General features: G+C 36.5%; 1 protein-coding gene across 2 annotated transcripts in view; it reads left to right on the top strand.

The window, feature by feature from the left end:
- The window catches only part of Cntln (centlein), a 292,210-nt gene that overhangs the window by 107,616 nt on the left and 161,804 nt on the right, over positions 1–22,790 (top strand). Inside the window, exons 6-8 of one of the 2 annotated variants that reach the window (XM_055629436.1) lie at positions 8,292–8,425; positions 10,839–11,001; positions 18,662–18,856. In XM_055629436.1, coding sequence (XP_055485411.1) covers positions 8,292–8,425; positions 10,839–11,001; positions 18,662–18,856 — 492 coding nt within the window. Of the gene's footprint in view, positions 1–8,291; positions 8,430–10,838; positions 11,002–18,661; positions 18,857–22,790 lie in introns of both variants that reach the window. The other variant, XM_055629442.1, reaches the window with a different exon arrangement.

The following is a 22,790-nucleotide window of genomic DNA, read 5'->3' as shown; positions in this document are numbered from 1 at the left end:
AAAGTATTCTGTATATTCCAAAACATGTAGCTTCTGTTTTGGAATGAAAATCTGACTAGCTATTTATCTGAATTAATGTGAAAATAATTCAGTTCAAATCTATTTCTAATGAGTATTTTCATCCATTGAAGAGAGATCATATTCAGACATTTGGATCCTTTCTGTCTGAATTGAATGCTAGTCCTTATGCTACAATTTTCAAGTATTTTTTCACCAGATTATTGACAAATTGGTAATAGTAATAGAATTATCAGAAGCGTTTGGCTAAGAGTTATAAATGATAGACCATCAAGTGTGCTTGCAAGGATGACCTTTTAAAGGCTACAGAAAATGAGAAGTTCAAAGGAAATGTAGTAACCCTCAGACAAGTGATAGTAATTATGTGGGAGACAAGAGAACGTTTTCTTATTGTTCAAACCTTTCTCATGTATCCTAAAAACAATCTGCGGGGACATTCTTGATGATTCTAAGTAAAGTGAAGCTAAACTATTATTATTTTCCATAATATTTTCAGAGTTTTTGTAAATTGGATAATACCCAGGGCATAATCCACCCAATATTTGATCTTTTTTGTTATTGTTATATTTTTAACTTTTATTAATTATGCTTTATGCACTTTGTATCCCCCTATAAATCCCTCCATAATCCCACCTCCCCTCCCTCTTCTTCATGCATGCCCCTTCCCAAAGCCACTGAGAGGGGAGGACCTCCTCTCCTTCCTTCTGATCCTAGTTTGTCAGATCTCATCAGAAGTGGCTGAATTGTCATCTTCTGTGGCCTGATAAGGCTGCTCCCCCCTCAGGGGGAGGTGATCAAAGAGCAGGCCACTCAGTTTATGTCAGAGGCAGTCCCTGTTCCCATTACTATGGAACCCACATGGACACTGAACTGCCATGGGCTACATCTGTGCAGGGGTTCTAGGTTATCTCCATGCCTGGTACTTGGTTGGAGTATGAGTCTCTGGGAAGACCCCTGTGTTCAATTTTTCTGGTTCTGTTGCTCTACTTATGGAGTTCTTGTCCTCTCCAGTTCTTACTATTTTCCACTTTTTTCTTAAGATTCCATGCGCTCTGCCCAACAGTTGTCCATAAGTCTCAGCGTCTGCTTTGATAGTCTACAAGGGCAGAGCCTTTCAAAGGCCCTCTGTGGCAGGTTCCTAACTTGTTTACTGTTTTCTTCTTCTGATGTCCATCCTCTTTCCCTTTCGGGATGTGGATTGAGCATTTTAGTCAGAGTTCTCCCTCTTGATTAGTTTCTTTAGATGTACAGATTTTAGTAGGTTTATCCTATATTATATGTCTATATGAGTGAGTATATACTGTGTGTGTCTTTCTGCTTCTGGGACAGCTCATTCAGGATGATCCTTTCCAGTTCCTACCATTTACCTGCAAATTTCATGATTTCCTTGTTTTTCCTTGCTGAGTAATATTCCATTGTTTAGATGTACCACAATTTCTGTATCCATTTTTCAGTTGAGGGGCATCTGCGTTGTTTCCAGCTTCTAGCTATTACAAATAAAGCTGCTACAAACATGGTTGAGCAAATGTCCTTATTGTGTACTTGAGCCTCTTTTGGATATATGCCTGGGAGTGATATGGCAAGATCTTGAGAAAACACTATTCCTAGTTGTCTGAGAAACTGCTAGATTGATTTCCAGAGTGGTTGTACAAGTTTATATTCCCACCAGCAGTGGAGGAGGGTTCCTCTTTCTCCACAACCTCTCCAGCATGTGTTGTCACTTGAGATTTTGATCTTGGCCATTCTGATGGGTATAAAGTGAAATCTCAGGGTCATTTTGATTTGCATTTCCTTGATGGCTAATGAGGTTGAGCATTTCTTTACGTGTTTCTCTGTCATTCGATATTCCTCTATTGAGAATTCTCTGTTTAGCTCTGTTCCCCATTTTTTAATTGGATTACTTGGTTTGCTGCTTTTCAGCTTCTTTAGTTCTTTATATATACTAGATATTAGCCCTCTATCAGATAGAGGATTGGTGAAGATTTTTTTCCCTTCTGTAGGCAGTCGTTTTGTTTTGATGACGGTGTCCTTTGCTTTACAGAAGCTTTTCAGCTTCATGAGGTACCATTTATTGATTGTTGCTCTTAGAGCCTGTGCTGTTGGTGTTCTGTTCGGTTCAGGAAGTTGTCTCCTGTACCAATGAGTTCTAGGGTCTTCCCCATTTTTTTCTTCTAACCAATTTAATGTGTCTGGTTTTATTTTGAAGTCTTTGATCCACTTGAACTTTAGTTTTGTGCAGGGTGATAAGTATGGATCTATTTGTATTTTTCTATATGTAGACATCCAGTTAGACCAGCACCATTTGTTGAAGATGCTAATCATTTTTCCATTGTATGGTTTTGGCATGTTTGTCAAAGATCAGGTATCCATAAGTGTGTTGGTTTATTTCTGGGTCTTCTATTCGGATCCATTGGTCCACCATTCTGTTTTTATGCTAGTACCATGCAGTTTTTATAATCGTTGTTCTATAGTACAGCTTAAGATCAGGGATGGCGATATCTCCATAAGATCTTTTATTGTTGAGGATTGTTTTAGAATTCTGGGTTTCTTTTTATTCCATATGAAGTTGAGAATTTTTCTGTCAAGATTTGAAAAGAATTGTGTTGGTAATTTTATGGGAATTGCATTGAATCTGTAGATTGCTTTTGGTAAGATGGCCATTTTTACTATGTTAATCCTGCCAAGCCATGAGCATGGGAGATCTTTCCATCTTCTGATATATTTTTCTAATTCTTTCTTCAGAGACTGAAAATTTTTCTCATACAAGTCTTGGACTTGCTTTGTTAGGGTTACACCAAGGTACTTTATGTCCTTTGTGGCTATTGTGAAGGGTGTTGTTTCCCTAATTTCTTTCCCAGCCCTTTTGTCTTTTGTATACAGGAGGGCTACTGATTTTTTTGAGTTAATTTTGTATGCGGCCATTTTGCTGAAGGTGTTTATCAGCTGTAGTTCTCTGGTAGAGTTTTTGGGGTCACTCAGGCATACTATCATATCATCTGCAAATAGTGGTAATTTTACTTTTTCCTTTCCAATTTGTATCCCTTTGATATCCTTCAACTGTCTTATTGCTCTAGCTAGGACTTCCAGAACTATGTTGAAGAGATATGGAGATAGTGGGCTGCCTTGCCTTGTTCCTGATTTCAGTGGGATTGATTTAAGTTTCTCTCCATTTAGTTTGATGTTGGTTATAAGCTTGCTGTGTATTGCCTTTACTATGTTTAGATATGTTCCTTTACTATGTTTAGATATGTGCCTTGTATCCCTGATCTCTCCAATACTTTAAACATGAATGGATGTTGGATTTTGTCAAATGCTTTTTTAGCATCTAAGGTGATTATCATGTGTTTTTTTTCTTTCAGTTTGTTAATATGGTGGATCACATTGATGGAGTTCCATATATTGAACCATCTCTGCATTCGTGGGATGAAGCCTACTTGGTCATAGTGGATGATATCTTTGATGTATTCTTGTATTCGGTTTGCAAGTATTTTGTTGAGTATTTTTGCATCAATGTTCATAAGGGAGACTGGCCTAATAGTCTCTTTCTTTGTTGAGTCTTTGTGAGTTTTAGGTACCAATGTGACTGTGGCTTCATAGAATGAGTTTGGTAGTGTTCCTTCTGTTTCTATTTTGTGGAATAGTTTGAAGAGAACTGGAGTTAGGTCTTCTTTGAAGGTCTGGTAGAATTCTGCGCTGAAACCATCTGGTTTGTAATTTTTGGGTTTCAGTTGTATATTCATCTGCCCTTGGTATCAGAGTAAAGACTTGCTTTATTGAAAGAGCCTGGTGCTATTCCTTTTTTTCTGTTTTATGAATTACTTTTTTTGAGAAATATTGTTTTTCTTTGATACAATTTAGTAGAGAATCCTTGAAGACTTGGGCTTTTTAAATTTTATTCTGGAGGTTTTAAAATTACTAATTTTTATAGATGTGTTTAAATTATCTTCGTTTAAGTTGTTAGATCATATGCATCTCCAATTTTATCTATTTCAGTTTTTTAATTTAATGAAATATGTTTTAAGGAAAGTTTTCATTTTCCTCCAATTATGGCAGATTGCTTTCTTAGGTATTGCATTCTGGGCTGACAGTTGTCTTTCAGGTTTTGAAATATATCTCTCCAGATTCTTCTGTCTTGTGCAGTAATATTTGAATAAGTTGCTGTTATTCTGATGAGCCGATCTTTATATGAGACTTGATTTTTTTCTGCTTTTTAATATGCTCTTTGTCTCCTATTTAATGTTTTAATTATAGTTTGATTAGTTCTTTTTCTAATCATTTTTCTTTGTAATATTGAATATCTCCTGTATATACATTGGCATTTCCTTTCCTAACTGAGACATTTTCTGTTAGGAATTTATAAAACAATATTTTCTATGCCTACAACTAGATTTTATTTACTCTTCTATGCCTCTTATCCATAGTACTGATTTCTTTAGAGTAAACCATCTTTTTTGAAATTCCCATGAATTAATCTTTAATCTCTATCATTTAATCTTTAATCACTTAATCTTTATCCTTATCTGATTGCTCCAGTTCATCTATCATGTCTTCAAATATTCTCTCTTCTCCATTATCCATCTTATTGTTGAAACTTTGTAGGAAGATTTTAAATTGACCTAAGTTTTTCATTTCTAGGATTCCATATTGATTTTTAAAATTCTCTTTGTTGAATTCCCTTTTTATACATTTAATTGTTTTCCTATTCCATTCAGATGTTTTATGTTCTCAATCAGTCACTGTTTTTTTTTTTTTTCCTTTCCTTTTTTTTTGCCATACTTTTAGAAATTCTTTGTAGTTTTTGTCTGAGGTTTCATGTAATTCACTCTAAGTTGATGCCATTGTGGTAATGTGTTTGGTAAAAGTTGTTTTGTCTTGGTTTTTAATTTTTCTTATATATCTGAGATATTTGTTTATTTAGTTTAGTTTTTATCATCTAGATTCTTTCAATTAACGTATTTGCAATATTCACTTGGACTTGAATGTGGTAGAGTCAGTGTGTAATTCAGAAAATATTTTCTCACTCCTGAAGCACAAAGGTGCTTGATAGAAAACCTATATTATTATTGCCTATGTGGGATATAATTATGAGACCAACTACAGATTCTTGATAATCCTGCTATCCAAATTTTGTATTAGCCACCTGATAACCAAGTATTGCATAGGGTATATTCAGATTTTCTTTAGTAACATTAGAAGTGAGCAGGAAGCACTGAGAGTAAAGATAAGGATTAAGGATTAGATCCTGGTGAATAAAGCTGCCTGGCTTGGAACTGTGGGACACTGAAAATCCTATTCTGGCTCTGCAGGTGTGTGTTTGTAAGTAACATCACTAATTCTTAGGTTTTGCTTTTCTCTCCTGGGCAGCTGTAACAGGAGGACAGACATTTCCCTAGTTCCCTATTTCTCTAGGGGCTGTCTCTGACATGGACTCTTTTGGTTACTGTTTGATCACTTACCCCTGGTCGTGGTGGTGGTGGTGGTGGTGGTGGTGGGGAGCCTTACCAGACTATAGAGGAAGATGCAGGCAGTCCAAATGAGATTTGATAAGCTGGGGTCAGATGGTAGGGGAGGAGAGCTACTCCTTTTTGAGGAATAGTGGAAGGGTATGGGAGGAGGAAGGAGGTATGATGAGGAGGAGACAAGGGAGGGAGCTACCATTGGGATGTAAGGTGAATATAAGAAATAAAGTTAAATAAAAAGTTTGGTATGATAGAGCATCTGTTGGGTGTATGCCCAGGAATGGTATTGCTGGGTATTGAGGTAGAGCTCTTTCCATAACCTCAGTCTTAAATATTGGAAAAAAAATTTGTTTTTTATCCAGTGGTAGCTAATGTATATTTGTACATTTAAAACAAGAAACAAAGAAGGCTATAACTATCATTTTCTTAATAATTAAGTAATTAATCTCATTTAAATCTAACAATTTCATTCTGTAATTTATTTTACGTCTAATAATAAACTTTTGGTAATTTTAACAATTTGTTTCAAGTTCTTGAATTTTATAGCATGAAGTGTTTTTTTCTTTGTTTGTTTTAATTTCTGAAAACAGGTTTCAAGATGGCAGCAAAACCATACAATGGAAAAAAAAAAGATAGCATCTTCAACAAATGGTGCTAGTCTAACTGGATGTCTACATGTAGAAAAATGCAAATAGCAGAGGAGGACATTGCAGCCAGTCCTGAAGATACCTGATAAGCTAGGGTCAGATGGAAGGGGAGGAGAACCTCCCCTAGTAGTGAACTTGGAAAGGGGCAGGGAGGAGATGAGGGAGCGAGGGTGGGGTTGGGTGGGAATGAGGGAGGGGACTACAGGTGGATACAAATTTAATAAACTGTAACTAATATTTAAAAAAATAAAAATTCAATTAAAGAAAAATGCAAATAGATCCATATTTATCACCCTGCACAAAGGTAAAGTCCAGGTGTATCAAAGACCTCAACAGACACACTAAATCTGTTAGAAGAAAAAGTGGGGAAGAGTCTTGAACTCATTGGCAAGGAACTCCTGAACAGAACAGCAAGAGCTCAGGCTCTAAGATCAGCAATCAATAAATGGGACTTCATGAAACTAAAATGCTTCTGTAAGCAGAAGACACAGTCAACAGAACAAAAGGACAACCTACAGACTGGGAAAAGAGCTTCACCAACCCTACATCTGACAGAGGGCTAATATCCAGATTATATAAAGAAGTTAAACACCAACACGCCAAATAATCAAATAAAAATGGGGTACAGAGGTAAACAGAGAATTTTCAATAGGGGAATATCGATTGGCAAAGAAATGCCCAACTTTCTTAGTCATTGGGGAAATGCAAATCATAACAACTCTGAGATTCCATCTTATACCCATCAGAATGGCTAAGGCCAAAAACTCAAGTGACAACACATGCTGGAGAGGATGTGGAAAAAGAGGAACTCTCCTCTTGTTGGTAGGAGTGCAAACTTGTACAACAACTTTGGAAATCAATCTGGCGCTTTTTTTCAGAAAACTGGGAATAGTCTACCTCAAGACCCAGCTATACCACTTCTGGGCATATATCTGAAAAATGCTCCACCATATAACAAGGACATTTGCTTAACTATGTTTATAGCAGCTTTATTCGTAATAGCCAGAATCTGGAAACAACCCAGATATCCCTCAACTGAAGAATGGATGCAGAAATTGTACATTTATACAGCTATTAAAAACAAGGAAATCCTGAAAATTTCTGGCAAATGGATGCAACTAGAAAATATCATCTTGAGTGAGGTAACCCAGAAGCTGAAAGACAAGCAAGGTATATATTCACTAATAAGTGGATGTTAGCCATATAATAAAGGACAACCATACTAAAATCTACAGACCTAAAGAAGCTAAACAAGGAGGATCCTAGGAAAGATGCTTAATTCTCATTCTGAAGGGAAGACAGGATACACACCAGAAGCAGTAGAAGAAAGGGAGCAGGATGGGATCTTACAACAGATGTCCTCTAAAAGACTCCACCCAGCAGGAGATCAGAGCTGCAGAGACTCACAGCCAACTTTAGACAGAGCACAGGGAGTCTTATAGAAGAAGGGAGAGATCCAAGGACTAGGAGAAGACAGGAGCCCCACAAGGAAACCAACAATGCCATAAAAGCTGGGCCCCGGGGTTCTACAGAGACCCAAATACCATACACATGACCTAGATCCCCTGTGCAGATGTATCCCATAGCCAGCTCAGTCTCCATGTGGGTTCCCTAGTAAGGCAAGAAAAATCAGTCTCTGACAGGAACTCAGTTGCCTGCTGCTTGATCACTTCTCCTTGTGGGGCGACCCAGCCAGCCCACAGAAGAAGAGGATCTAGACAGTCCTGATGGGACCTGATAGGCTAGGGTCAGACAGTAGGGGAAGAGGACCTCAGTGGACTAGGGGCAAGGGGATAGGGGAGGAAGAGGGAAGAAAGTTGAGACTGGGAGGTGGTGAGGAGGGGGCTACAAGTGGGATACAAAATGAGTAAATTGTAAAAAATAATAAAAAGAAAAAGGTTTCTGAAAGCTATAGTACAAGTTACTGCTTTTTGTAACTTTTTTTTCATCTATAGTTCTTCAAAATTTGCCTTGCTTTTTTTTTATTTTGTAACTATTTTAAAGTTGATATTTAAAAATATTCACATTTTATTATTACGGAAAAATCTAAATATAGTTTTACTAAGAATATTGTTAGCTTTTCCCCTGCATCTTATAAAATAAATATAATACACTTCTGTTTATCCTTCATGCTTATTATGTTGTAATACAAGTGTTCTAATTTTAGGCCCTTGAAAACAATTTAATTGAAGCTCAGGAAGAAATTGCATTATCACAGAGTAAATACGATGCTCTGTCACTACAGTTGAATAACAAAGAGACTGAACTTCTCCAAAAAGATACGGACATCACATTGGTCAGGCAAGTTGTAAAGGTTTGAATTTCATTAGAATATTATTAGTCATTCAGCATGGCTATGTTTATTTTTAATACTTTCAAATGGTAACAGTATGTCTTCTGTAGGTACATATGTTTGTGCAATGAAAATTTGCTAAACTGGCTCTAGAACAGAGTGTTCAGTCATTGTTTCCTGCACTTTTCCTCTGAATATGTACAGTGAATCTTTCTTAATTCTAAAAACTAGAATTATTTATTTTGCTTATCTGTTTGTCAAAATGACAGGAACAACTTAGGGGAAGGAAAATTTATTTTCACACCCAGTTTCACAGGGAAAGAGTGGTGGCGTTAATGATGGCATTTGAGAATGAGCAGTTCTTCTTTGTGGTGGCTGCAATATGAGGTAGTTTGCTCACACCTCTGTCTCTTACTGGGAAACAGAAAGAAAGCCAGACTGGACCTGAAACTGGGGTATAGCCTGCCTACCCTATCCCTATGGTCCATGGCTACACCAGCCATCCCCATGTCTAGAATGGCCTGTAACATCACAAAATAGTGCCACGAGCTAGGAAACAACTGTTCTAGCACAGAAGTTTGTGAAGAACATTTCACAATCAGACTATAATGCAAACCCATATGTTTTTAATAAATCCTGTTTATTTTCCCTTTCATTTTCATATAAAAACAGGTCAATACAAATTCCTTCCTTCCTAGTGATCCATAGGTATTTTTCCTTATTTTTAAATTTTTTATTTAGGAAGAGAGGAAGAGAGACTGATTGATAGCTTGATTGGAGATTGTGTGTTTGTGTGTGTGGTAATACCCCTTCACTAGGTTATTCCATGCTTTCTAACAGAGTCGCTGTAAAGTAGTATATGAGTTTGGACAAAAATGCACCCTTCTTCACATTGACATTTGACCTTCCAGTGTCTCAGTGTCTCCCTTCTCTATATTGTGTGACTGTATTTGTTATGACTGAAGGTACATAGATTTTGCATCTTAATGTAAATTTTATATAGATCAACTTTTGCTCTCTTATTAAGATATTTAGATGATACATTTTAATATTGGAGGATAAATAAGTTTTTATTTTATTTTGTTCCTGTTCCTGTTTAACTTCACGGTGCCCTTTTACATGCAGCACTAACTGACATAAGTCTCTTGGCCAACAGGCTCTCCCTATCCACAGTGGACATACTATTGTTTATTTCCTTTGCTGAAACTTCTGATTTCCTAATAGAAAGTAGCACAGTCCGAATGGATGTCTACTGTGTATCTTTCTTTATCATTTTTCCTAGAGGCACTTTACAGTTTCTTATTCTCTCCTCCTCAAAGTTTGAAGTGTGATTTTACGTGTTTCCCCTTTTAGTAGTCATAGGAAGATAGACTATGCACATGTATTTCTCTGCTTGGATGTAGAGTTTATAAATACGGTTAAGAACATTCTTGCCTTAAATTTCTAAGAAGCTGAGCTCTGTATTAGGTTTCATCAGTCTTCAACAACTACATATTTCTTTAAAGTATTTTCATGTATAAATCACCAGTTTGAAACTATAGATTAAAAATAAATACCACCTAAACTGCAATCTCTGAAGCATATAAAATAAAATGTATTTTGCTGACATAGTTTGTTAAAAATAAAAAACATGTTTTTTAACAAACTAAGTGATAGAGCCTCAAATAATTTCTATAAATATTCTTCCTGTTAAAATAAAATATCCAAATAATTTCTAGTTTTTTTATGGTTCATGTTGCACAAGATTTCTTACTATAAGAATCTGGAAGTTTCTGCCCCAGAGGTATTGTTCTCCTGAGTCCTTAGTGTCATAATTACTCAACTAGGTTATTTATCTTCTGACTTTACCACTGTTCACCTGTTTTATTTTGTTTTGTTTTGTTTTTTTTCCAAGGATTGGGATTGGGTTGCCTTGTATTGTTTTCCTTACTTCTGACTTTGTTGCCTTACCATCTTACACATCATCTCCACAGGACAGTTTGAAAACTTTGTTAGCCTCTTCAGGATTTTTTATTTTTTTCACAAGTCCATTATTATGTAAAATGAAAGCTTAACTTACCTTATATTTTAAACTATCTGATGACTATACTTAGGACCAGTGCTTATCAGTTTTTTAACTTAATTTCAATGAGAAGGTGTTTCTATGACAATATATCTAGAATTTTTATTTCTATCAAGCTATAAAAGAAAATTGATAAGTATTTGCCTCTGAAAGTCATAGTAGTTCTGTCAATACTTTCTAGGTGTATGTGATAAATATTAAATACTTTATATATTATTTCATTTATTATAAGTTTGCCTGCAATAAAAAAAATAATGGATGAAACTAGGAAGCGAATCTATACTCTTAGATGCACACAACTGTGCAACTGAGGTGGTCTTTATTCGTGCTTCTCTCTCTTTACTGCTTGCTTTGCACAGGAAGGAACTGCAGGAGCTGCAGAATCGGTATAAGCAGAACAGCGCACATACAGCGCAGCAAGCGGAACTGATCCAGCAGCTCCAGGTTCTGAACATGGACACACAGAAAGTGCTCAAGAACCAGGAAGATGTTCACACAGCTGAAAGCATATCATACCAAAAAGTATGCTGCTATTGTGTGGTGAAAATGTAAAGTTCTATTTATGAACTTTAAACAGATTTCAAGGTTTTAGAAATTTTGTATTATTCCCTTTTACATGATTTGACTTGTTAATATTCAAATTTTTGAGTTAGAATATGGTAAGTTGAAAATACAGATATAAAAACTTGTAAGTTGGAACTTGTATTTCTTCTGTGAAACATACTAGGTATAATAAGACTTTATTGTAAGAAATAACTGGAACAAGTATGATACTGCTGCATGACCTAAGGCAGACTTCATATAAAAATCTGCATTGTTTTATTCACAAAGGCGCACAGATACAAGGAGAGCACTGCTGTGGTCTTCCGGGTCGTTGATTTTCAAAGATTTTTCCCTTTATTTCTGAGTGTCTCTTTGGTAGTCATTTTACTCTGGGTATTTCCGGAGTCTCCAGCAAGGCTCACCTGGCTCTCTTCATTCTGCCCACTGACTCACAGCATCACTCTTTCTGCCATTAATTGAAAGAAGTGCATGTACTGAGCTTCTTATTTTGTACAATGTACTAAATTGTTTATATAAATAACATCATGGGAGTAGTACTCCTCTTTAATAGCTCAGACTCTGTAAGGCTGAAAAAAGTGAAGGGTGTTTTTATGTTTATTTTTTCTCTCTCGCAGTTCTGAGGGCAGCAGGTGGTAGCCGGAGTCTGTGGCTGTTCTCTAGTCAGTGCAGGTGGGCTAGGGTGATGGCCACAAATATGTTGTTTGCTTCGTCTCTGCATTTGTTGAGAGGCTTCTGGCTACTTGCTTGGAGTCAGTGCTGGTCACAAGTCTTTTCTGGGCCCAAAAGTTTCCTAGTTACTCTAGAGGCCACTGAATTTGTGTTTCTAGTAACAGCAAATTTCCAGGTTCACCAGTGTCCCCCAGATGCAATAGGGAGTATGTGTCGGTAAACACAAACTGAGTTGTGCATTGCAGGAGTTGAACCTGGGGAAGCAGGCATTCTTCTTGGTCCTGGTTGTGTTTTTTTTTTTTTTTTTTTTTTTTTTTTTTTTTTTTTTTTTTTTTTAGCATTTTCAGACCCTTTTCCATAAACTTATGGAAGGCAGGAAGCTGGGACAACCCAGTGCTCTGTCAGACCTGGGGTTAGAGTTCCAAGACCTGCTTGGAAGCAACTCACACATGGCAGGGATGTAGCTTCGGAAGTGGAGCAATCTCTGGCTACAGACTTACAGCTCTCAGCCTTCACAGTAATACACAGACAATGGGACATGTTCCCTCTGACAGAAGATGAGACCATTACCATTACAGTGTGAGCTCACTGATTTTGTTAATTACAAAATTTTTCCTTTTTTTTTTTCAATACAGGGTTTCTCTGTGTAGCCTTGGCTGTCCTGGACTTGCCTTGAAGAACAGTCTCAAAATCACAGAGATCTGCCTGCCTCTACTTCCCCTAGTGCTGGGATCACAGGCACGTGCCACTGTACCCAGCTTAATTACAAATTTTTATTGTTAATTTTTCAGACAATATATTTTGTTCATATTTCCTCTGCCCCCAGATTTTCTCAGATTCATTTCACCTCCCAATATCAAACCAAATATTCTACTTTTTCTCTCTCCCTCAAAACAAAACAAAACAAAGAACCCAAACCAAATGACCCCCCCCCCAAAAAAAAACCCATATAAACCAAAAAGCACATAAAAACACAAAACAAAACAAAAAAACCATGAACCAAAAAAAGTTCATTTTGTGTTGGGCACCTACTCCTGACTGACCTTGAGGCCTGCCTTGGAGGGTGGCTGTCACTTCAGTGGGCAAAATTGATTTTCACCTTTGCAGCAGGTATCGATTATAAGTGGCCCAATGGTTAGGAATAGGATTTTATGTTTGCTTCCCATTCTCTGCAGGGATTTTTGTCTGACTTCAGTTTGCGCAGGCCTTGTGCATGAAGCACTGTCTCTACGTTCACAAGTGCAATTAGCATTGTTGTGTTTGTAAGACATTGTTTCCTTAGAGTCATCCACTCTCTCTTATTACAACCTTACTGCTGTTCCTGAAGCCTTAAGGAAGGGATGTTTAACACACTTAACGAGCTGAGTGTTCCAAGATCTCTCATTGTCTACACATCGTCCATTCGTAGGTCTTTATGTTAATTATCATCTACTGCAAGAAGAATCTTCTCAGATCAGAATTGAATGAGCCATTGATCTCTGGGTACAATATCATTAGTGATTATTTTATTATTATGTTCATTTAGTAGGCTAATAGTACTAGGTTTTTCCTGTATACTTGACCTGTCTAGTCTCAGTTTCTGGGCCTTAGCGACAGTGACAGGGGTTAGTTATGTCTCATGAAGTGGATCTTAAATCTAATTTTAATAAGTGGTTGGTTAACCCAGTGACCTTTATGCCACTACTGCTCCAGTGTATCTTGTAGGTAGGTTGCTCTCCTGGGTCACAGGATTTGTTGCTGGGTGAGATTGATCATTTTTTTTCCCTTGGGTAGCGTACATTGTACATGCCATCACTCTGAACAATGGTCAGTAGGGGTGAAGCTTCCAGGTGAACACGAGCATGACTTCTCTAAGTGTGATGGCCTGGATATGCGTTCTCTCCAGCAAAATGACCTTGCTGTCCGGCTGTGGAGGGCAGGTGACAGCACTGGCCTGTAATGAGGAGCAGGCAGAGGGGGAGGAGTCCTGTCCAGTGATTCAAAAATACAGAACTCATTATGGTCCTGAAGATTTTGTTTTCTAGCGTATGATGTGTAGTAATGCCATTCTCTTTTCCTTATATGGAAAATCAATTCAAATTCATTTATTTATTTTAGAAAGCTAAAGTAGGTTTCCGTATGGATTTAAAAACTTTATTTTTTATTATCACTCCCCTATTTCTTCCTTTATCCTTCACTCCTATTCCACTCCACTATTTAATCCCTCTATTCTGGTTTACTCTTAGTCCATTTGTAAAACGATATTCTGTTTCTCCTGCCTTGAGTCCCTGTATACCTTCCCCAGTCCCTTATGAGCTACCCAAATCTGTGAATATTCAAAATGAAGCACATATGTCAAAGGTTAAAAGCTCTCATCCACATTTTTGAGAAATCTTGCAGTGACTTTCCCTTTGGGTCTGGGTCAACTCCCTCAGGGTGATTGTTTCTAGCTCCATTATTTACCTGCAAGTTTTATGTTTTTTAAGTGCTGAATAATATTTCAAGTGTAAATGTACAACATTTGATTATTCATTCATTCCTTGGACATCAGGACTTTTTTTTTTTTAAATTTCTGACTCTTCTGAAGAGAGTGAACTTGTTTGAGAAGGTATTTCTGTAATAGGATGTAGAGTCCTTTAGTATATGCTCAAGACTGGTATGTATGGATCTCGAGGTAGACCTAGTCCCAGCTTCCTGAACAACTACCACACTTATTTCCAAGTGGCTGCATACGTTTGTGATCCCTCCAGCAATGAATGTTTCCCTTTCCCTGCCTCCTTGACAGCATGCTCCACTGAGTCACTGGATCTGTCGCTGGTGACTGATCTGTATTTTCAGGTCCTGAGGACAGTTCCATCTTTGTCAAATGTAACACTAAGATAGGGGGTAGACACGATGGAGGTCATCTCCGGTGGTAACTTGCCACTGCCACACCAAATCTCCGTGCTGGATTTTAAACCTTTGAGACCTGTGACTGACAGAGTTCGGTAGACCTGTTGTCAGGGCTGCCTGGCCTACTCCGTGGTTATGACTTTATATCCTTCACCTGTGTCCCACCCTTCCAGTATCTTCCCCCTCTGCTTGCTTTGCCCCCTTTCCATCACTGTGCCTCCTCATTCCTTCTCACCCCAGCTGAGCTTGAGGTTATGAACTCAACCTTTGTCTTTCTGGTTTATTTTTTTATGCTTTTTAGCTGTCCTATAACTAACATATTAGTTTCCCTTACCTTTCCTCTTTCTCTCCTTGAAGTATATTCTGTTTTACTCTGACTGTTCTCATTCATGAGGTAGCACAGAGAAAACTGCTAAACTGCTGTCTTATTCCAGAAAGCAAACAACTGTTGCCCATGTATTTGTTTTTATGCCAGAATCTTGAAAAAATGTTTAATCACATCCAGGTTTTTGGACTTTTTCGGGACTGTTAGTAGAAATAAGGATATAAGTTGCAACAAAAAGAAAAAAAGAAAAAGAGAAGCTTTTCTAGATAGAGCTGCAAGGAATTTTGATTACCAGTAGAGGAAACATTTAGCTAACTCAGAATGCCATAACCAATATAGATGAATGAATTTAGTATATTAAGTAATTTACTCACTTGGGAACAATTTTTGGCATTTACCTGTGCCCAGGGAGTAAGGTAAGTACCCTTCCATGGAACTAGAATATTTAAACTCCTTGCAAGATCTTCTATGGAAATAAACACTCTATTGTCCTGATGCTTCATCATCGAAAGCACTTTAGAAATAAAGATAGACTTAAACTGTTTCATCTAAATTTGCTGGTGGATTGGTGCCTGGAATTAAATGTGACAATAGGGTTCTTCCTGCTTCCTGTACTCTTTCTACTTATTAATTTATTATTGAAAATAGGTTCTTCTCTTATACAGTACATTCTGACCACACTTTTCTCTCTTTCACCGCTCCTCCCAGCTCCCCTGCCACCTCCTGTCTTTCCAAGATCCCTCCATTTCCCTTCAGAAAAGAGCAAGTCTCCAAGAGATGACTGCCAAATAGGACAAAAAAAGATACAGCAAGACAAGGCAGAAGCCCTCATATAGAGGCAGGACAAGGCAACTTAGTAGGGGGGGAAGGGTTTTAAAAGCAGGCAAAGAGTCAGAGACAGATCTGCTCTCACTTCAAGAAATCCTACAAAAACAGTAAGCTATCTGCCATAGCATATATGAGCCTCTTTCTTTGCTAGTGTCTGGGTGTGTTCCCACTTTCTGAGTGGGCCTCAAGTTAAACAAACATTGATTGGCCACTCCCATAAGTTCCATGTCACCATTGTCCCAGCACGCCATCTTTCCGGCAGCATAGGATGTAGGTTGAAGGTTTTATGGCTAGGTTAGTGTCCAGATTTCTTTTTTGGTACACTACAGAGTACCTTCCCATACCAAAAAAACTAGGATGGAGGGTGAAGGGTCTTACTCAACCTCTTTACCTTTGGTTAGCTGTGTGGATGTAGTCCTGAGCAATGGGACTCCACTGTCAGTTTTCAGAGAGTAACCCTCTGTCCTAGCATCATCCTGGATTGTTTATGGTGACCCTCAATTCCAGGTATTTCTTCCCTTACTCTTTCCCTCTGCTCTGTCCTCCCCCCAACCCCTGCAAGCTGTTTCTTCCTGTTTCTATCCCTACCTGCCCCCAGGTTACCTGCAAAATCTATTCTATTTATCCTTCTCAGGGAGATCTTCCTCTCAGCCCTCCTCTTCACCTAATCTCTCTGAGTCTGTGGAGTTTTAGCCTGATTATCATTTACGTAACAGCTAATATTTACTTATAAGTGAGTACATTACAATATTTGTTTTTCTGGGTCTAGGCTACCTCACTCAGGATGATATTTTTCTCATGGCCATCCAGTTGCCTGTAAATTTCATGATATCATTTTTTTAATACCTGGGTAATACTCCATTCTGTAAATATGCCACATTTTCTTTATCCATTCATTAGTTGAATTATCTAGGCTATTTCCAGTTTCTGGCATATGCAAATGAATAGTGTTCGTGCTAGGAAGTGAGCAAAGTCAACCACAATCAGAAAAGAGCAGGCCAGCAAGAGGTGTGTCTATGGAATAAGATCCAAGGAATGTGTGCATCCCAGTTCCTAGAAGTAGCTGGTTTAGATCTTCCCTTCCAGTTCTCTGTTTAAGTTCTTGTTGCTCTGAGTACAAGTATTCACCACAAGACACAGTTGCTCCACCCAGTCAGACCAGCTGTAGCTGGGGGAACTTCCAAACAATGTAACTGAGCAATCACAATGAGAACAGCAGAAGAGTGCCATTGCTCTTCTACTTGGTGAAGCAAGAATGTGAGGCCAGAAGAGCTTAAAACAGAGGGCTTTTTCCTGGGTGACTAAACCCAGAGCTTTTGTGTGTAGAAAGAATGAGATTAAGAGGTGATAGCTGAGAGTAAGATACATCCCTTTACTTCTGCTAACTCCAGCCATCTCCCTGCAGTCTGGATGTAGTCTCTAGAGGTTGCTTTTACCCAGTCATGAGAGCATCTGTAGGTAGGTGATTATTGGGCCTATGCTGACCCTTGATTGTCCCTGCAAACTGTCAGTATTCTTATTTTCTTCTCAGACTGTCTAATAATGTAAGCTCTGGAAAGGTCTTTGGCGTATACCACTGTATAAAGGCACTGACAAAGGAAAACATAAACTGGTACTTTTAAATCTTTATGAATTCTATAGCTAAGCAAAAATTGCTTAAATTTTTCTGTGAAGTGATATGAATTAAATGTTTAAGTAGTTAAATATTTATAATAATAGATATCATTTATAGATCCCAAATATTTTGATTAATTATATTTTAGAACATTTTAAGGGCCTTATTTTCATGAAAAATTGTATATTTTCTGAAACTTTTAAAGAAAAGAGGATGCACATGCCTTCAAGCTTTAGAAATTAAATTATATCATATATACAGAAATATATAGCTGTCAGTATTAAATTAAAACTTACATTCCTGTGAATTTTTTGTATGCCAGTAAGTGAAGATATTCCATATCTTTAATTGGTTGAGCTAACTTAAAATACCACTCTATTAGCTATGTATTGTGATTTTTCTAATTGGAAGTTTTTGCTTTTGGTATATTAACAGTTGCTTTGGTTACTGTTTTTCTTTAAAATTTTTGGCTTTTGGATTACTTTCATAGTGCTTAATTTGGATTCCACATGTAAATCTGTCACCACAGTTGACACAGGCATTCCTGTGTGAGATGCTAATTATGCAGCACATACCTACACACAGTTAAAATAAACTCTAACTAGATTTAATGGAACAATTTGAGCTTATTTATTTATTTGTGCCTTTAGAGCACTGCTTTTATGTTATTATTTAATTCTAGATCTGTGCTCTCTGCCTTCTTCTGTGGAAGAGCTCCACTTTCCTGATATTTATTTATGTCTTTCTGTGCCTACGACCTGACTGCCTTACTTTGGCTCTTAGCTTTCCTTTTGGCTATCATTAGTAGTAGAAAATAATTGATACTAAATGAAAACACAGCAGTTAAATTTAAAGAATTCCCAATGAAATATGCAGTATGCTTCTATGTACGTTACTAACAAATTACAGAATTTTCCACATTTTTTTTTTTGGTGACATTTAGATGATTAAAAAAGATTGGGCCATTCTAGTAGAATTGTCATTGCTTATTTAAGAACTTTTCTTTTTCTTTTTTTTCTTTTTTTAACATGAAGCCCTGAAAGTACAAATATCTAGCTCAGAATCTGTTCTCTTCTTTAAATATTAACACTCTTATTGTCAGTTATCCTGGCCAATAACACATTTTACCTTTTGAATGCCAGATGTAGTTTCATATTGGTATTTACTGTATCACCTACACATTGTGTATGCTTATTGGCTATTAACTTAATGGCAGATATATGTTCATGTATGCTTTATTTATCTTTTATATATATAAATGCACATAGTTACTTTATTGATTATATATATTTTTTGGTTATTTTCAACAGCTTTATAATGAATTACATGTTTGTTTTGAAACTACAAAATCAAATGAAACTATGCTCCGGCAAAGTGTTGTTAATCTTCAGGACCAACTATTTCAAAAAGAACAGGAAAATGCAAAATTAAAAGAAAAACTTCAGGAATCACAAGGAACACCCTATCTATTACTTCAAGAAAGTGATTCAAACCATTTAGCAAAGGTGAGAAATTTTCTAAAGTATTATCCATGTAATACCAGAGTAATACATTTCTGCAGTTGAGTGAGAATAAAATAAACTTGTATATTCTTGAATGTATAATTTAACTTTTGCATTTTAACATTTTATATATTATTTATGGACATGAATGTATGGGTGGTACATATTAAAAGGAAATGCATGTAGAAATACCTAATATAACAAATATAGATGTCATGTGTCTATGCGTGTATGATGTGTGTATGTTTATACATGTGGAAACTAGAGGCTGATGTTATTTGTCCACATCTGTTACTCTCCTCCTTGCTTTTAGAGGCAGATTGCTAGTGAACATTATGTTCACTGTTTGGGCAAGACTGTTCTAGTCCCTGTGATCTCACTGTCTCTGCCATCCCAGTAATGTAGTTACAGATATGTCATGGTGTCTTTTTAAAAATTGGGTTTCGCGAAACTGATAATTAGATTTCCATGCTTCTGTGTCAAGCATTTTACTCGTTTTGATGGTTAGTGTTCATTGCCATCTTGACAGGCTTCTAGGCACACCCGCAAGGGATTATTTGACCATTGCTCATGACCATGAAGGAAGGCTATGTAGACTAGGTTATTGATGTGGGAAGACTACACTAAAGGGGGATGGCGTTATTTCTTGGGCTTTGGTTCTTTACTGTACAAACAGGAGAAACTAAGCTGGCACAGATACTGGTCATTTTGTGCTTTCTGATTTTGCATGCAATGTGACCAATGGTTTCAGACTTCTGATGCCCTGACTTCCCTTGGACTGTGAGTGGTTATTGTAGTGAAATATGTGGTTTTTGAAGAACAAATTAATAGGTCATGTCCAATTGAGACTCTAATGTAAATAATAAAGGGGGAAAAGTGTCTAATAGTTTGTCTCATAAAAATGTTTGCTATAAAGTGTGTTATATTAATTATCCTTAATTCATGTTAGTGTTAGCCTTTTCCTGATACTGCATTGACTTGGAATTTTGCATAGGTCATTTGACTAACCTACATATTCCTTATGTTAGAAAAATACCATGAACAGAACAGCAACACAGGGACCTAGCACACACAATAGTAGATACAGACACAAGACTCTGAGTTCACTTCAGGAATGAAAATTTTTCAAAAAATTTCCATTGCTGTTTACATATTATTTAGCTAAGCACTGAAGAACAGAGCTTGAGCAGTCTCTTGGACCCTTTTATCTGAGTTCTTCTTTGGTACTTCCCTGCCCTGATAGTTCCCCTGGATATTATTTTCTGCCTGAAACTTTCCCACAGTTAGTCAGAGTTAATGCCTGAGGACTATTGATGCTGGCTCTACTTTGAATGTCTGGTAGAATTCTGCTCTAAAACCATCTGGTCCTGGACTTTTTTGCTTTGGAGACATTTGATGACTGCTTCTATTTCCTTAGGGGTTATAGGACTATTTAAATAGTTTACCTGATCTTGATTTATCTTTGATAAGTAGTATTTATCTAGGATTTGTTCATTTTGTTTAGATTCTCCAATTTTGTGGAGTACAGTTTTTTGTAATAAGATCTAATGTTTCTTTGGATTTCCTTAGTGTCTGTTGTTATGTTCCCCTTTTCATTTGTATTTTGTTATTATTTACTATTTATGCTCCTTTTTGTTTCTTTTGTCTTACTGTGTTAGCTAAGAATTCAAACACCGTATTGACTAAAAGTGGAGAAAATAGACACTCCTTTTTGGATCTTAGTTGGAATTCTTTGAATTCTCCCATTAGCATGATGCATGCTATAGGATTGTTGTATGAACTTTATTATTTTTAACATCCTATTCCTTCCACTCGTAGCCCCTCTTGTGAGTTTTACTATGATGGGTTGTTGAATTTTGTCAAAGACATCTTCTGTGCTTATTGAAATAATCCTTTCTTTTGTCTGTGTAATGGATAATATTTATTGATTTACATATGTTGAACTATCACTATACATCTGGAATGAAGGCAAATTAGTGATGATGGATGATCTTTTTGACTTAATTAATCTCTTTAATTTGGGTTGCCAATATTTGTTGAGAATTTTTGCATGTGTGTTTACAGTATCTGTCTGTACATTTCATTTTATGTCGTATCTTTATATATGTTTTGGTGTCAGGGTGATACTGACTTTATAAAAGGAGTTTTGAAGTGTTCCTTCCTTTTCTATTTCATTGAATAATCTGAGTGTTTTGGAGTTAATTCTTTAAGTCGAGGGTAGAATTCATTGAGTCCATCTGGTCCTGGTTTTTTTTTAGTTGGTAGTCTTTTAATTACTGCTTTTGCCTTATCACTAGTTATGTATCTGCTTACATTATTTCATCTTGATTTAATTTATATGTTGAATACATCTAGAAATTAATCAGTTACTTTTAGATTTTCCAGTGTATTGAAATAGGGATTTTATGTTCTATTCATTATTTACTGAATTTCATTGAAACCTGTTTTAGCATCTCACTTTGCATTTCTAATTGTAGTAATGTGTATCTTTTCTGTTTATTTTGGCTAATGTAGCTATAGTTCTTCAGGCTTGATTAACTTTCCAAAGAAACAAACGTCTCTTTGTTTCACTAATTCTTTACATTGTTATTTTCATTTCTAGTTATTTGATTTCTGCCCTGATTTTGATTGTTTCAACTTGTTTACTGCTTTGGGACTTTGCTTGTTTTTCTTTTTCCGAGACTATAAGATGTATCCGTAAGGTCTAAGTTTAAGATCTTTGGTTCTTTTGCTGTTCTTTTTCTGTTAAGTTGATTTAGGTAAGGTTCTTCTTGGAAGAGAAAGCCTCAATTGAGAAGTCTCTGTCAGATTATCTTGTAGGTAAGTATGTAGGGCATATTTTTGATTAATGATAGCTGTAAGAGGGCCCAGCCTACTTGGTACTTGGGCAGGTAGTTCTTAGTTGTATAAGAAAGCAGGCTGAGCAAGTGTGGAGAGAAAGCCAGTGTTCCACCATGCTCTGCTTCAGTTTCTCCTTCCATGTTCCTGCCTTAGGTTTCTGCTCTGATTCCCGTAAAATGAAATACATCTTTTCTTTCCCAAATTGCTTTGGTCATGATGTAAATCATTTACTAAAGTTACTTTTGATCATTGTATTTATCACACATTAGTATTAAACTACTAAAAGTATTGTTAACTTTACTCTTACTGCTGCTTTTATTGTGCTCCATAAATTTATCTGTGTTTTGCTTTCATTTTCATTCAAGTCTAGGAGTTTTGTGTTATCTTCTTTTTATGTTTTTCAGGGATCCATTTATCATTAAATCATGTTTTGTTTAGTATACATGTGTTAATTTTTCTATTGTATAGTTATTCAATTGTGGTCCAATGGAATATCCAAGAATCTAAGAATATAGGATATTATTTTAATTTTCTGGTATTTGTTGAGACTTGCTATCTATCCTAATGAAGTGCTCAGTTTTGGAGAAATTTGAATGAAGTGCTGAGAAAAATGTGTATTGCTTAGTTTTTGGTTGAAATGGTCTTACATGTCTGTTTGGTTCATTTGATTTATTTTTGTCATGTAACTGCACTGTTTCTTTGTATAATTTTTGTTTGAATGAACTGTCTATTCCTGAGAGTAGTTGTTGAAATTGCATATTATATTTCTGTTGGGATGAAAACTGGATGCACCTATGTTTGATGTGTACCTGTTTAGAGTTGCAGTATTGTGAGGTCATCTTTTGGGTTATTTATTTAATAGAGACAAAGTATCACTATTTAGTTTGATTAGTTTTGGTGAAGTCTGTGTTGTTAGATTTTGTGCTTGTTTCTTGGCTATATTTTCTTGGAATACACTTTTACCCATCCTTTTACCTCGAAGTGTTTGTCATTGATGCTGAGGAGTGTTTCTTGAAGGCAGCAAAATGATGGATGTTGTATTCTTTTCTTTCTTTCTTTCTTTCTTTCTTTCTTTCTTTCTTTCTTTCTTTCTTTC

This window comes from Psammomys obesus, unplaced genomic scaffold (assembly GCF_907164565.1).
Source record: "Psammomys obesus unplaced genomic scaffold, mPsaObe1.curated_primary_1811, whole genome shotgun sequence".
Classification (NCBI taxonomy): Eukaryota; Metazoa; Chordata; class Mammalia; order Rodentia; family Muridae; genus Psammomys; species Psammomys obesus.
Note: the sequence above shows the minus strand (reverse complement) of the source record. Positions and strands in the feature narration are given on the sequence as shown.